At 40.5% G+C, this 12,730-nt stretch overlaps 1 protein-coding gene across 1 annotated transcript; it reads left to right on the forward strand.

Moving 5' to 3' along the window:
- Positions 1-1,731: 1,731 nt before the first annotated feature.
- rnf41 (ring finger protein 41) lies at positions 1,732-9,575 on the forward strand. The gene is made up of 7 exons (XM_085782757.1): positions 1,732-1,871; positions 3,397-3,489; positions 3,606-3,721; positions 3,811-4,082; positions 4,248-4,383; positions 7,034-7,137; positions 7,925-9,575. Exons 3-7 carry the CDS (start codon positions 3,632-3,634, stop codon positions 8,277-8,279), a joined length of 957 nt encoding a protein of 318 aa, XP_085638883.1. The 5' UTR covers positions 1,732-1,871; positions 3,397-3,489; positions 3,606-3,631; the 3' UTR covers positions 8,280-9,575.
- Positions 9,576-12,730: the final 3,155 nt, after the last annotated feature.

Below are 12,730 nucleotides of genomic sequence, written 5' to 3' on the forward strand. Positions count from 1 at the left end.
ACAGGTACCACACAGGCTGTCAAGAGAGAGAGGAAAAAAACAAACAAAAAAAGGTAGTTAAAGGTGGATTTGTAATTTATGTACGAGGGTGAGTTTGAGCCCCCTCGAGCCGTATGCCTTCGAATCCATCTGTCCACTCCGAACCAAATTCTGCGACATAGTTTTTTTTTTCTGTCTCCATACTGCCCCGGCATTTTTACATTCAGTTTTGACTACAAAGGGGTACAGGACAAGGTGAAAGGTTTGAGGTTTTATGACCAGGCCCCACCCAACCCCACGTTTCCCTCTCCACGGACAGGACCAGCCCAAACCCCCCCACTCCCACTCCCACTCCCCACGCCTCCCACCCAGCCGCCCGCCACTTTCTCTCTCTCACCTTAAACCTCAAGCCATTCATTCTTCTGTTTTTGTTTTTTCGACAATGCAATCCTGAAAGCACTTTGCCTTGTTATTCCTTCGTGTGAACATGTGAATGATGATTTGTTACAAAAATGTTAAATATGTAAAAGATCATTCACTGTTTTGGAAAAACCTGCATCTGTCTTTCTGACGTTAAAAGGAAAAAAAAAAACAATTTAGTGACATTAAACCTGAATCTATTTTATAAAATGTTTGCTGCAGCCAATTGGTCTTGTCATTCAGTATTGTGGCTTAGGGTTGTTTGTGTTCAATAAAGTGCTATTGCTAAATATTTTGAGAGTGGTGTGTTGTTGTTTTTTAAAATTTATTTTATTAATTTCCATTTCAGGTCAGATACGTGTAATTCATAATGTTGTCATGTGTTTAAATCATCAGGACAGCCAAATATCTGAGGGAGAAATGAAGCAAAATAAGATTTTACATGTTTTCCCAGAGTTTTTCATTGTGTCTTTTGAATGAGAGGAAAATAAAATCTTGTTTCATGTTGAGTTGACGATGACAAAGAACTTGGATCCATTTTCTACATATTAAACACCAATGACAGTTCTTTTATTATAAGTTTCCTTTGTGATATTTGTCAAACAAACAATAAAGGCTATGCTCAAATATATGTGAAGGTTATTAAGTACATAAAATGAATTCATACTATTATTCAGGTGTCAAAATGACAAATTGTTTAAAAGAAACACTAGTCTACAGAAAGCCAGAAAAACAAGGACACAATTGCTTAAACATAAGTAGTAAGTAAATAAGTAAATGTTAACTGTGCTAACACTAACACTGCCTGGAGCTGGATTTTAATTTGAACACTATATGGTTCGCTACAGGCAGTGAGAGAAGGAGTATTCAAATATTTTACTACATGAGAAGTAGAAATATTACACAGAAGTCAACGACATGAGCTGAAAAAACGTTCATATATGTGTCCATCAGTTAATTAATTAAACTATATTATATTATATCCTTTATTTCAACTCAAGAGCCCATTGAGGAGAAGTCCTCATTTACAATGGTCTTGAGAAGTCATGAATAAATACAGTTAAACAGTCAAGATGGGGTACAGGTTGAAGAAGTGACAGTCAAGTGAAATTAGGTCAGTGATTAGCCTTTTGAACTGTTTATATTATATTATATTATATTATATTATATTATATTATATTATATTATATCATATTAACTACCTTATATATTTCATAGTGACCAGAAAAGTTGAGTAAAAAGCATGGATGTATTATTACATCCATGGTAAAAAGGGACAATTTCCTATGTTTCGTACGAACCAATTAAAACACTTCTCTTGTGCGTCATGACGTCTCCGCCCGCCTGCGTACGGACGACGCAGAAGCGTAGGATGTAGCACAGGACGTGGCTAGCGACCACCAGTTTCACTTCTAGGACGTCCAAAAAACACATAAACGTCGAGATAAGGATCTGTTTTACCACATGCTCAAGTAAGTATTTCAATCATTTATTATATTTTCTCCCAACGTCGATGACTGCGAGCTGTCATTTCTCTGTATAGTTCGCCCAGACTGAGCTCTGTCTGGTTAGCTCGGTGGCTAACATCCAGAGGAAACCAACGGCGCTAACAGGCTAGCTCAGCGTTAGCCACATTTAATTCATGACGTGCACGCTTTTTAAGTGACACCTGAATCCGAGCACTGGGGTTGTTTATTCAACATGACACCAAGGGCGGTTCTTTATCAAAAAAAGAAAAACCCGAAGGCATTGCGACTTGGTGTCGTGTTAACCTGCGAAGTCAGATCATACACGTAGCTAAAGCGGTTAGCTTAGCTTAGCCTGTGTGCAACAAGACATGTTGAGTGCAAATTCGCGGGGGGGTGAAAAGGGATCTGTAAAATCGCGCATAGACCGGCATGTGCTGCTGCTTCCACAGAAATTAGGTCAGCCACCATCACCAATCAGCTGGGACAACGGGATCCTGTGTTCACGATGTGGGAGTTAGCTGATGTAGCTTCACTTATGGAGGAGGAAATGTAATGTTAATGTGTGACAACCTCACACACGACGTTTAAAGGATCAAGGACATCGCTTCTGGGCTGCTGGATGTTTATTACTGTACTGATGGCTGCTGCTCGAATTTCCTCGAGTCATTGTGCTTTTACAGCTTAAACTGATGAAATAATTACAACAGCTTCCTGGTCGTTTTCTAGTGAGGACAGTTATATGTGTCTGACTGATGATGATGCAGCTAGAAAATAACTGATATCTGATATTGTGTATGTATCAGATGATATTAGATCACATAGTTTAAAATCAATCCAACCCGTCATCCATGTCATAGTCTTTTTGATGAAAGGGATAGTTCAACATTTTGGCAAATCCTCCTCTCACCATAATCCCTATAGTCATAGCAGTAGGTTCATTACCTTTAATTATTGGTGCATGTTGTTTTGAGATCCACTCAAGCTGCTCATTGAACATAATGGAGGTGAACGGTACAGGTCCCCTGTCCCTCATCAAACTCATCAAATACACAATCCAACAACTCCAACTGCACATTCACCACGCTATGAAATAATCATGTATAATGTAACATTATGACATACAAAGCAAATACTCTGAACTACTTGTGCTTTTGAAATCACTCCGCCCAGCAGCCGTGTCTGGGATGTAGTTCCGGCTGCATTTGCCTCAAAAACAACTCTGTCTCGTAATGTTACATTATTATTTCATGGCGTGGTGAATGTGCAGGTCACAACTTGTCCACGAGAGAGTTTTGGAGTTGTTGGATTGTGTATTTGATGAGGGACAGGGGACCTGTACTGTTCACCTTCATTGTGTTGTTCACTGAGCAGCTCATGTCTCTGCCCCGCCGATCTCAAAACAACATGCACCGATAATTAAAGGTAATGAACCTACTGCTGTGACTCTAGGGATTATGGTGATAGGAGAATCTGCCAAAATGTTGAACTATCCCTTTAAAGAAAAATATCCCTCTCTCTTTTTTTGCAGGGGGTGTGTCTCTTTCAGCAGACAGATTACTTCTGCCAGATGTGACGCATCAGCAACACAGCGAGAACTGAATGGAAGCATTTGAGGCCTTTTGTGAGTGACATACATTGTTTAATTGTTTGTGTGTTTGTACATGTGAAAGATCCACAGTCCGATCCTTTGCTGTTAATTTGACTTGGTGTGTGTGTGTGTGTGTTTTTTTTTCCCAGGAGGTTGTGGGTCCCAGTGATGTACCATGGGGTACGACGTTACGAGGTTCCAAGGGGAGGTGGATGAAGACCTGCTGTGCCCTATATGTAGTGGAGTGTTAGAAGAACCAGTGCAGGCGAGTCCACGTCGGAAACGTCATCCAGCTGTTGTTAGATGTGAATTTTTTGTGTTTTAATTTCTGTTTTTCTCTCGTTTTCCCTTCAGGCTCCTCACTGCGAGCATGCCTTCTGCAACGCCTGCATAACGCAGTGGTTCGCGCAGCAGCAGATCTGTCCCGTGGATCGCACAGTAGTGACGCTAGCTCACCTCCGACCTGTGCCGCGCATCATGCGCAACATGCTGTCTAAACTCCAGATCAGCTGCGACAACGCAACCTTCGGCTGCACGGCCACGCTACGGCTGGACCAGCTGCAGTCACACCTCAAAGACTGTGAGCACAACCCTAAAAGGCCTGTCAACTGTGAGGAGGGATGCGGGTGAGTGGCTGGCTGCTGTTATTTTTGGATCCATTGATCATTTCTTCCTCTCCAAGATGAATAAAATACTATAAATACATGATTTAAAAAAAGAAAAAAGTACAATACGTCCTCTGTATTGTATAAATCCTCTTATTTCCTCTCATGTTGTTTTGTCTCCCGCAGGCTTGAGATGCCCAAAGATGAGCTGCCCAACCATAACTGCATCAAACATTTGCGAAGTGTCGTTCAACAGCAACAGACAAAGATTTCAGAGCTGGAGAAAACGGTGGCGGAGCATAAACACCAGTTGGGGGAACAAGTAAGAAAAAATTGAATGCTCTTACTTATTTTCTTAGTCCTGAAAACAGTTGTTTACAAAGGTCTGTGGAGCAGGTTTTCAGGTTTCAGGTTTCAAGTTTCCATAACAACCACTTTTATAATCAGTTTCTGCTGTGCTGTTGCTGTAACTCTGTTCATTATGGGATCTGGGCTGATAAAGTGTTCAAAACATTCAGGTGCTGTAATATTTCTGCCTGAATGGTTTCATTCAACAGTTTGAATGCGAGACGGATTAATTATACAGGATGATATGGATTCATGTCTCTGAATATGTTCAACTTGATTTGTGTCTGTCACGTTGGTTTTTAGTATTTTACTGTGTCTGTGATGAACATATTTCTACTGATAAAGTATAATATTTGGGCAAATGTAACCTAAAGGGTTAGTTTATTTAGTCTATAACATCTGTAGTCCTTGACATAAAGACAGACATGATAAACAGACTATCATTGAAGGTTGAAATACACAGTTCTGGCTACATTGATAACAGCAAACATAAGACTAAAGATTAAAAAAAAAAAAAAGACAGTCATCTGATTAAATTACAAAATGCAATTTCAAATATGGTAGACACAGGTGCCCATCACCTAAAGAAAACAGGAGGTACACGCTGCAAAGTGCATAATACATTCAATCTAACAGGTTTCCGCTACAGTTTCCTTATAGGGGAACATTAAATACAACAAACCTCACAATTAGAAAATCTACCTAAGGTGCAGCACAGTGTTGAGAATGTGACAGGAGAAAGTCAAGTTGTTTTTGTCTTCAGCATCATAAGGCCTATTCACATGGGATTAGTTTTACCTGGGGACATCTGGAATATATGTAAATGAACGCTCCACGTCTGTGTTTCTCGCGGTGCATTCGCATGAAAATCGTGTTTTTCATGTTGTCGACATGTTCCCGTGGCGTTTTTCTGATGCTCGAGGACATGTCAGCAGTAAAGTAAATGCAAAATTGGCTCGGAGGCGCATTTCTAATGAGCTACTCGTCTCTGCAGAAGGAGAGCCCTGGGAAATGGCTACAAACTTCATAATCACAATTTAAAGACCACAGAGAATGCTTTAAAATAACTAAAAAGGACGGTTGGAGGGGGACTTTAAGGCGTCAAAGCTGTGCACGTCGAATACGGTGGTATGTAGTCGTCATGGCAAATGTAAATAAAATGTCAAAGCAGCAACGTGACTTCGGAAAACAAACAGTGTGCAGTTGTTGTCGGGATAACGGACCGTCATGGCGTTTGTATTAAGCCTGTTCCTTCCCGCTGCTGCTATGCATGATGTCATCCAGCTCAATATCCAACGAAATTTCGCTCTGAGTTTGTTGTTTCTTCGAACGAGTCTCCAGCACAGAGGCGAGACTCCTGTATTTACACCTAAAATGTCGTCAGGATTGCCGCTCATCATAATTTCCACCGCAGCCTCCATGTTTCAACCAGGAAAGAAGTAGAAAAAGGCGCACAATAGAAACAACAAATACCGTACAACTCCCAGTCACAGAGATGCAGTTTCGCGCAGGACTAGTATTATCACGAGACGTCTGTGTTTGCGAAATATGGTTGGTAATTTGCGGTGGAAGTTTTACTTTACAAATTACAGGCATGGCGCATTCGCACGGGATCAAGATCACAGACATCCTCCGCAGTTATTACAAACTACCAGAGGTCCCCAGGTGATACCAACCCTGTGCGAATAGGGCTCTGTAAAGTTTATTGCTGAACTCCTGTTCCTTTTTTCTTTTCATTAACCATTTCTGCAAACGCTACAGGACAGTTAGACAAAAACAGAACAGTAATGGGACAAGGGGCAATTACAGAACAAACAAACAGAGACAGAACAGAACAAAGGACGGGCGGTGGAGTTGTGATGAGGGCGATCGAGCAGTGTGAAGTGTTTGGATGGATCGGCTCCTCCGAAGCTCCTCTGCCTCACATCACAGTCCTGTCAAGTTGCCGTTTTACAAAGGAGGAGAAGAATTATAATTGTGTATAATTATTTCTTGGCCCCAATTAGTGCTGAGATTACAAAATGTGCTCATAATATTCAAATCTGAATTTGCACCATCTGGGAAAAAGAAAGGGAGAATCACCTTCTTTTTTTTTCAAAATCCCAGCAAAGTGAGTTTTCACAAACTGTATAGTTGATATGCACTTAGATAGCTGCTTATTTATTGCAAGTCATATCGCCATCGCAGTATTAAATAGTGTCATCACTTAGGGCTGCCCCCGACCAAAGTCCACCAATAAAAAAAATGCTGACAGCGAGTGTCACGACTTCCTGTATCTGGCCCTTCAAATTAAAAGCCTTATAGCCTTTCATATACAGTTTAGTCATATTGATTTTGACTTGATTTTGACAAGACACAGCTCCAAATGTTTTTTGTTTTTTTTCCTGAGACCAATCGACCAATGACTCGACTAATGCTTGGTCGACTATTTGGGGTCATCACACATTTTGCTCATATCGTGCAGGCCCAGTTAGGAGAAAACCAGACTCAACCAAAAACTAACATGTTACTGTTTGTTCTGAAGCTTTTTGAAGCAGCGTTCTGGTTGATCAGTGGTGAACTCGTGTCTAGCTTTAGGAAATCCCATGAAATCTGTCGCTGAAGGTGTTGCTTTTCATTTCCAGAAACGAGACATCCAGCTGCTGAAAGCCTACATGAGAGCGATCCGCAGCGCGAACCCCAACCTGCAAAACCTCGAGGAGAGCATCGAGTACAATGAAATCTTAGAGTAAGAGAAGTTTCTTTCTTCTTTCTCAGATGGGTTTCTTAAAGGGATAGTTCAACATTTTGGCAAATTGGCCCATTGCCATAATCCCTATAGTCTTAGCAGTAGGTTCGTTACCTTTAATTGTCGGTGCAAGCTATTTTTAGAACGGCGGAGCAGAGCCACGAGCTGCTCAGAGCTACGCTACAGAGGCTAATGGGATTTCTTGGTTTCCTTCATCAAACTCATCAAATACACAATCCAACAACTCCAAAACGCTCTGGTGGACAAGTTGTGACCTGCACATTCACCACGCTATGAGATAATAACAGAACGTTACCAGACAGAGTTGTTTTAGAGGAAAATTCGTGCAAAACCGCTTATGTGCGTTCCCGTCGGGAGCAGTTTTTCATCAAGCAGTCTCCGCATTTGCCTCTAAAACAACTCTGTCTGGTAACGTTCTGTTATTATCTCATAGCGTGGTGAATGTGCAGGTCACAACTTGTCCACCAGAGCGTTTTGGAGTTGTTGGATTGTGAATTTGATGAGTTTGATGAGGGAAACCAAGAAATCCCATGAGCCTCCATAGCGTAGCTCTGAGTAGCTCGCGGCTCTGCTCCGCCGTTCTAAAAATAGCTTGCACCGACAATTAAAGGAAACAAACCTACTCCTAATACTATAGGGATTATGGCAATGGGCCAATTTGCCAAAAATGTTGAACCATCCCATTAAATCAACTTTATCAGGGAGCTGCAGCTTTAGTTTGCATGTGGTTCACGTCTTCATCTCTTCATCCTCTTCATCCTTACAGGTGGGTGAACTCGATGCAGCCGGCCAGGGTGACGCGCTGGGGCGGCATGATCTCCACCCCGGACGCCGTGCTGCAGGCCGTCATCAAGCGCTCGCTCATCGACAGCGGCTGCCCCCTCTCCATCGTCAACGACCTGATCGAGAACGCCCACGAGCGAAACTGGCCGCAGGGACTGGCCACTCTGGAGGTACGGCAGATGAACAGGCGCTACTATGAGAACTACGTTGCCAAGCGCATCCCGGGCAAGCAGGCCGTGGTGGTGATGGCGTGCGAGAACCAGCACATGGGCGAGGACATGATCCTAGAGCCCGGCCTGGTTATGATCTTTGCTCACGGCGTGGAGGAGATCTTATAACCGCCATATCAGCTGATCCAGAGACAAGTGGGGACGTTTTGCTTTGGGGGGTTTGCTGTGATGATGGTGATGATGATGATGAGTAGGTTTTTCCTCGGTAGAGCGAAACCTTCTGAATAAATCTGGCTTATTTAAAAAGAAATAAAATCTTCTAAGAGGCTCACTCCTAAGCTTCATACCTATGCCTTAAAGTAAGGACAAAACATTATGAACCTGGCAAATAGAAACTTAAATCTGACTGATATCGAAGATGAAAGGTGAGATGTGATGTTTACAAGGTTTATATTTAGTGCATTATATGATCTGATTGTTCTGCTCCGTGTCCTAATAGAGTAATAAGCTTGAACCCCCATTTAATGTCCTCAGTTGTAAAAATGCTTGTAAATACAAATACTATATTGAATTATAAATGTCATTCTCTTATTCCATTTATTGTAATTAGATTGTGATCTTTGTTTATCTCGGTTCTGTTTCGTCAGCCTGTGTAAATGTCTACAGGGACGATGTCGACTTGGAAGTTTTTTCTCTCTCTCTCTTTTTTTTTTTTTTTTTGCTTTGCTTTCTAGATTTAGGTTTCTGTGAATATTTCACAAAGACATTGTGCTTCTCAGTTTAGATTGTCCAAACCTTCTGTGCCATTCGTTTTTATTTATTGTGTTGCCTTTTACACAAAACATGCTTGAAGTTGTTACCATTTGATGTATGGAAAAAAATCTGCCTTTTTCGGTGCATTTGAAGTTGATTGCAGGAAGTAAAATTTGATTTTTTGTGTTCTCTTCGTTGCCTCAGTTGTATATAATAGTCTGTATGTTGGGTCCAGTTGAATTGTTAAATTGAAAGTTTTAACATTTTAGGATGTACCTATGTACAATGAGTTTTTATTTGACAAATCATCATAATCATCATGAATGGTTCACTCGACGTGTTGGGTGATCCTGAAGAATAGACGTTGGTCTCCTCATCGTTCACATCGACTCACTCACATTTCACTTAGAACCACAGCTTGGAGATTGTAAAATATTGTTTGTGAAGTCACTCTTATGGCTTTTTGAGAGGTAAAAATGTTTCACCATTATTCACTTATTCCTGTAGTGAGACAAGAGAAGAAAAAAAAAAGAAAAAGAAAAAAGGCTCCAGACTTGTGGTAGAGAAGCCCACACGAGTGCAGTAAACCCAAGAAAAGTTTGGAGAAAAGTTGTGCCCTTTATTATTTTCCCTATTCATGTTTTTATTTGTTTTGTGTCTGTTATGTACTGTATTGTACAGACAAGAATAAAATGTCAAACTTAATCCCAACAGAATGTATTTTCTCACTGGGATAAAACCAAAAAAACATGGTAATTATGAAGAAAAAAAACCATGCAGTTCCTTCCTTTACCACAGCATGTCATCAGAGATCTGTGAGCAGCTTCATCTCTTTGTGGCTCATCAGCTTGAGTGCTCGATGCAAACACGTCAGTCAGGGTGAAATAATTGGTGCAATGAGAAGATGTGCTGTTCTTGTTGTTCCAGGTTTTAAAAGAAGAAAGAGCTGCGATGAAAGTTAAACCACAGAGAGACGGAGAGAGAGAGAGGAGAGGAGAGGAGAGGAAGGTCTGACTGCAGCTCTGACCTGACTCACTCCTTTTCACCGTCTAACCCAGACACCCACATGTTTTCCATGTCTGTTATCCTCTTTTGCCAGCCTCGTCCTCATTGTGGAGACTTAATCCCTCGCCATTGTGGTCAGTGGAATGTGAAATCATGTGCTTTACCAAATGCTGTGGCTCTGTTATTGTCTTTCACTCATTATGGGATGTGGTTGGTTACAGCACTTCATGCCTATCCCCTCTCCTATGATGATGCTGTGCTGTCCCAACATCTATAATGAATGTTTGAAATGCAAATGGTTCCCCAAACACAAAACACACAGTGTAAATACTGGAGGCATGTGTGTGTATGCTGTTAAAAGTGACAGTAAAAAAAAAAGTTTAAATCCTGCATTAAAGGTGTTTATTTAGTAAAATATGTACATACAATTCACGAAATATAATTATTCTAATGAATATTTACTGTTGTCAAGGTGGATTTTGTTTGAACTAGTTCTAATACATCACATTTCATATTTTATCAAATGGTTTGAATGTAAAAATTTAAATTTGGAAAATAACTAGCACCTCCACCTGCGAGTTAACGTACTACATTAACACAAGACAAACTTACCTAACTATGAAAATTTAGTTCAAATACCTCAAATTTGTATTTAAATGCAGTTCTTAGAAGTAACTGTACTTGATTAGTTTCAGAATAACCGCCTCTAAATGAAAACCGCTAAACTTGTCCTCAGATATACATGTATAGGCTATCATATTTTCCTCAAGTCAATACAATATGACTATGGTAAAACTACCGTAACCATAGCAACAGCACTTTACTGCTACGCTAAATTAGTTTCTATAAAGGGGGAAACCACTGTTAGTTAGCCAGCAGTGTGTTTGTACAGTAGTAGGCTATTTAAAAACCAGCTCCACCTTTGCAGGCTGCAATGTTTAAGTCATGTACACATGAATGCATATGTAAAAAGCAATAATATAGATTTTATCCCCTATGCTCAATAGAGAGAATAAGATTGCTTTAAAAAACTGTTGTGAAGCTGTTTGTCATTGTATTTTTTTTTTGTTTGTTTGTTTGTCCTGTAGGTGTGAGTTCAATCGGAGAGAGGTGAGATCTTTGTCGACATGGGAATCACACTTTACACAGACAGAGGTAAACAGACACACGGTGACACAGAGACAGAGACACTTTAATACATTCAGCTGAGTAGATGATCAGTGGGTTATTATGGCGTTGACCTTGGACTGGGAGGCTTCAGGTTTGAATCCCACTACTGTTTGATGACCAAGATCTGTAGAAGAAGAGTTTGTTATAATAATTACATATGAAAAGTATTTGTATCTGTAATCAAGGATTTGTTTTTTGTGTCATAATTAGTAAGCTTTATTATCAGGAAGTGTGATGATGTAAGACAGGATGGGGCCACAGCAAAACTAAAAAGCCATAATTTCAGGAATTTTATTTTACTAGTAGCCTACTATATTGTTATTATTTTATTATAGGCTAGTAGAAAGCTATGAAAAAGACTTAAGGAAACGCCCACTGATATACTTTTATTGTAACATTTGATGTTACTAATGATCTAATGTGCATAGACAACAGTACAGTTAACATTTTGAGTCCCACACATTTTGCTATGTATATGTGTTAGGTGATTCATTGTTTTTAAAATAGGCTAGTTATCCTTTTCCAATTTAAAGGTGTACAATAGAATATCATCAATATCTGGTATATATAAATATCAATATGTGTGACTGGCGACTCCAGTGGGGTGGCCAGCTAATTTGGACAGGTGGAGCAAGGTGAGGTAAAAACCTCCAGCTGGGTACAGTAACAGAAGTGCTTTGGGTTGTGCCATTGCCTTTGGACCAGGGTTCAAATCCCAGATGGTCTGCAAGAGTGTGAAAGAGGCAAAGGGCGAAGGGCAGTTTCTCATTATGGCCTATCCCAGTCTGCAGGCCGAGGGCTCGGCCTGGGGCTCGGCCTGCACACAGCAGTTGTTAATCCACAGACAGCACAGTAACTACACAGTAATTTGCCTAAAACATGGTTTAACATGATGAATATTTAGCAAATAGCCAAAACAAGCTGATTTATTATGTATTTTTTGATGTTTGTGAAGTGGAACATGTAGCTACTAATTCAAAAATGATGAATACTGTATGTAAATCTGAGATGAGTCACTCTGCAGAGGGACTGCCTTTCATTTCAGTGTGTTAGGTAGCCTATCAGCTATATTTTGATTTCTTGTGCCTTTATCCAAACAAAGATTTGAATGAATTTGAATATATTGCCATGTTTCTAGTAGGCTAATAACATATTTCAGCCAAGTCAAAAAATGTGGTCAGCCAACCTGCTGAAACTCAAACAAACAATGACAAAGCTACAATTGTTAAAAGCATTTATAAGAGACAGTAATGTACATAGGCTGCTATTACTACTGCATTGATTTCCTTTAAGAGAGAGAGAGCACGCGATGATAATAATTGCACAACAACAGTTTCGACCTGCATAATGTTAATGAGCACAGTAAAAAAGACTTTCCAAAGTGCAGATGGATGCACCGGTGTGACGGGTGACTGTGTATTGGTCTCTGGCTGATGAGGCGGTGCTTGACGGGATCAGATCCGCTCACTCAGTCTGAGCTCGGCACTAGTTCACGCTGCTGCCGCTGCGCCGACCGACCGACAGACCGACCGCCTCAGATTAAAGTTAACGGCCACTCGGAAAAGCAAGGATTTCCTCTGTTTCTTAACCTGGTTTTTATTTATTTATTTCCTTTTTCTTTTTTTCATTACTATTATTTTTCTTTGCGCTGCTGCACCGCGACGATTTCATTTCATTTCAGCAGCAGCAGC

The sequence above is a fragment of the Trachurus japonicus genome, chromosome 7, assembly GCF_045865225.1.
Source record: "Trachurus japonicus isolate A0001 chromosome 7, Traja_1.0".
Taxonomy (NCBI): Eukaryota; Metazoa; Chordata; class Actinopteri; order Carangiformes; family Carangidae; genus Trachurus; species Trachurus japonicus.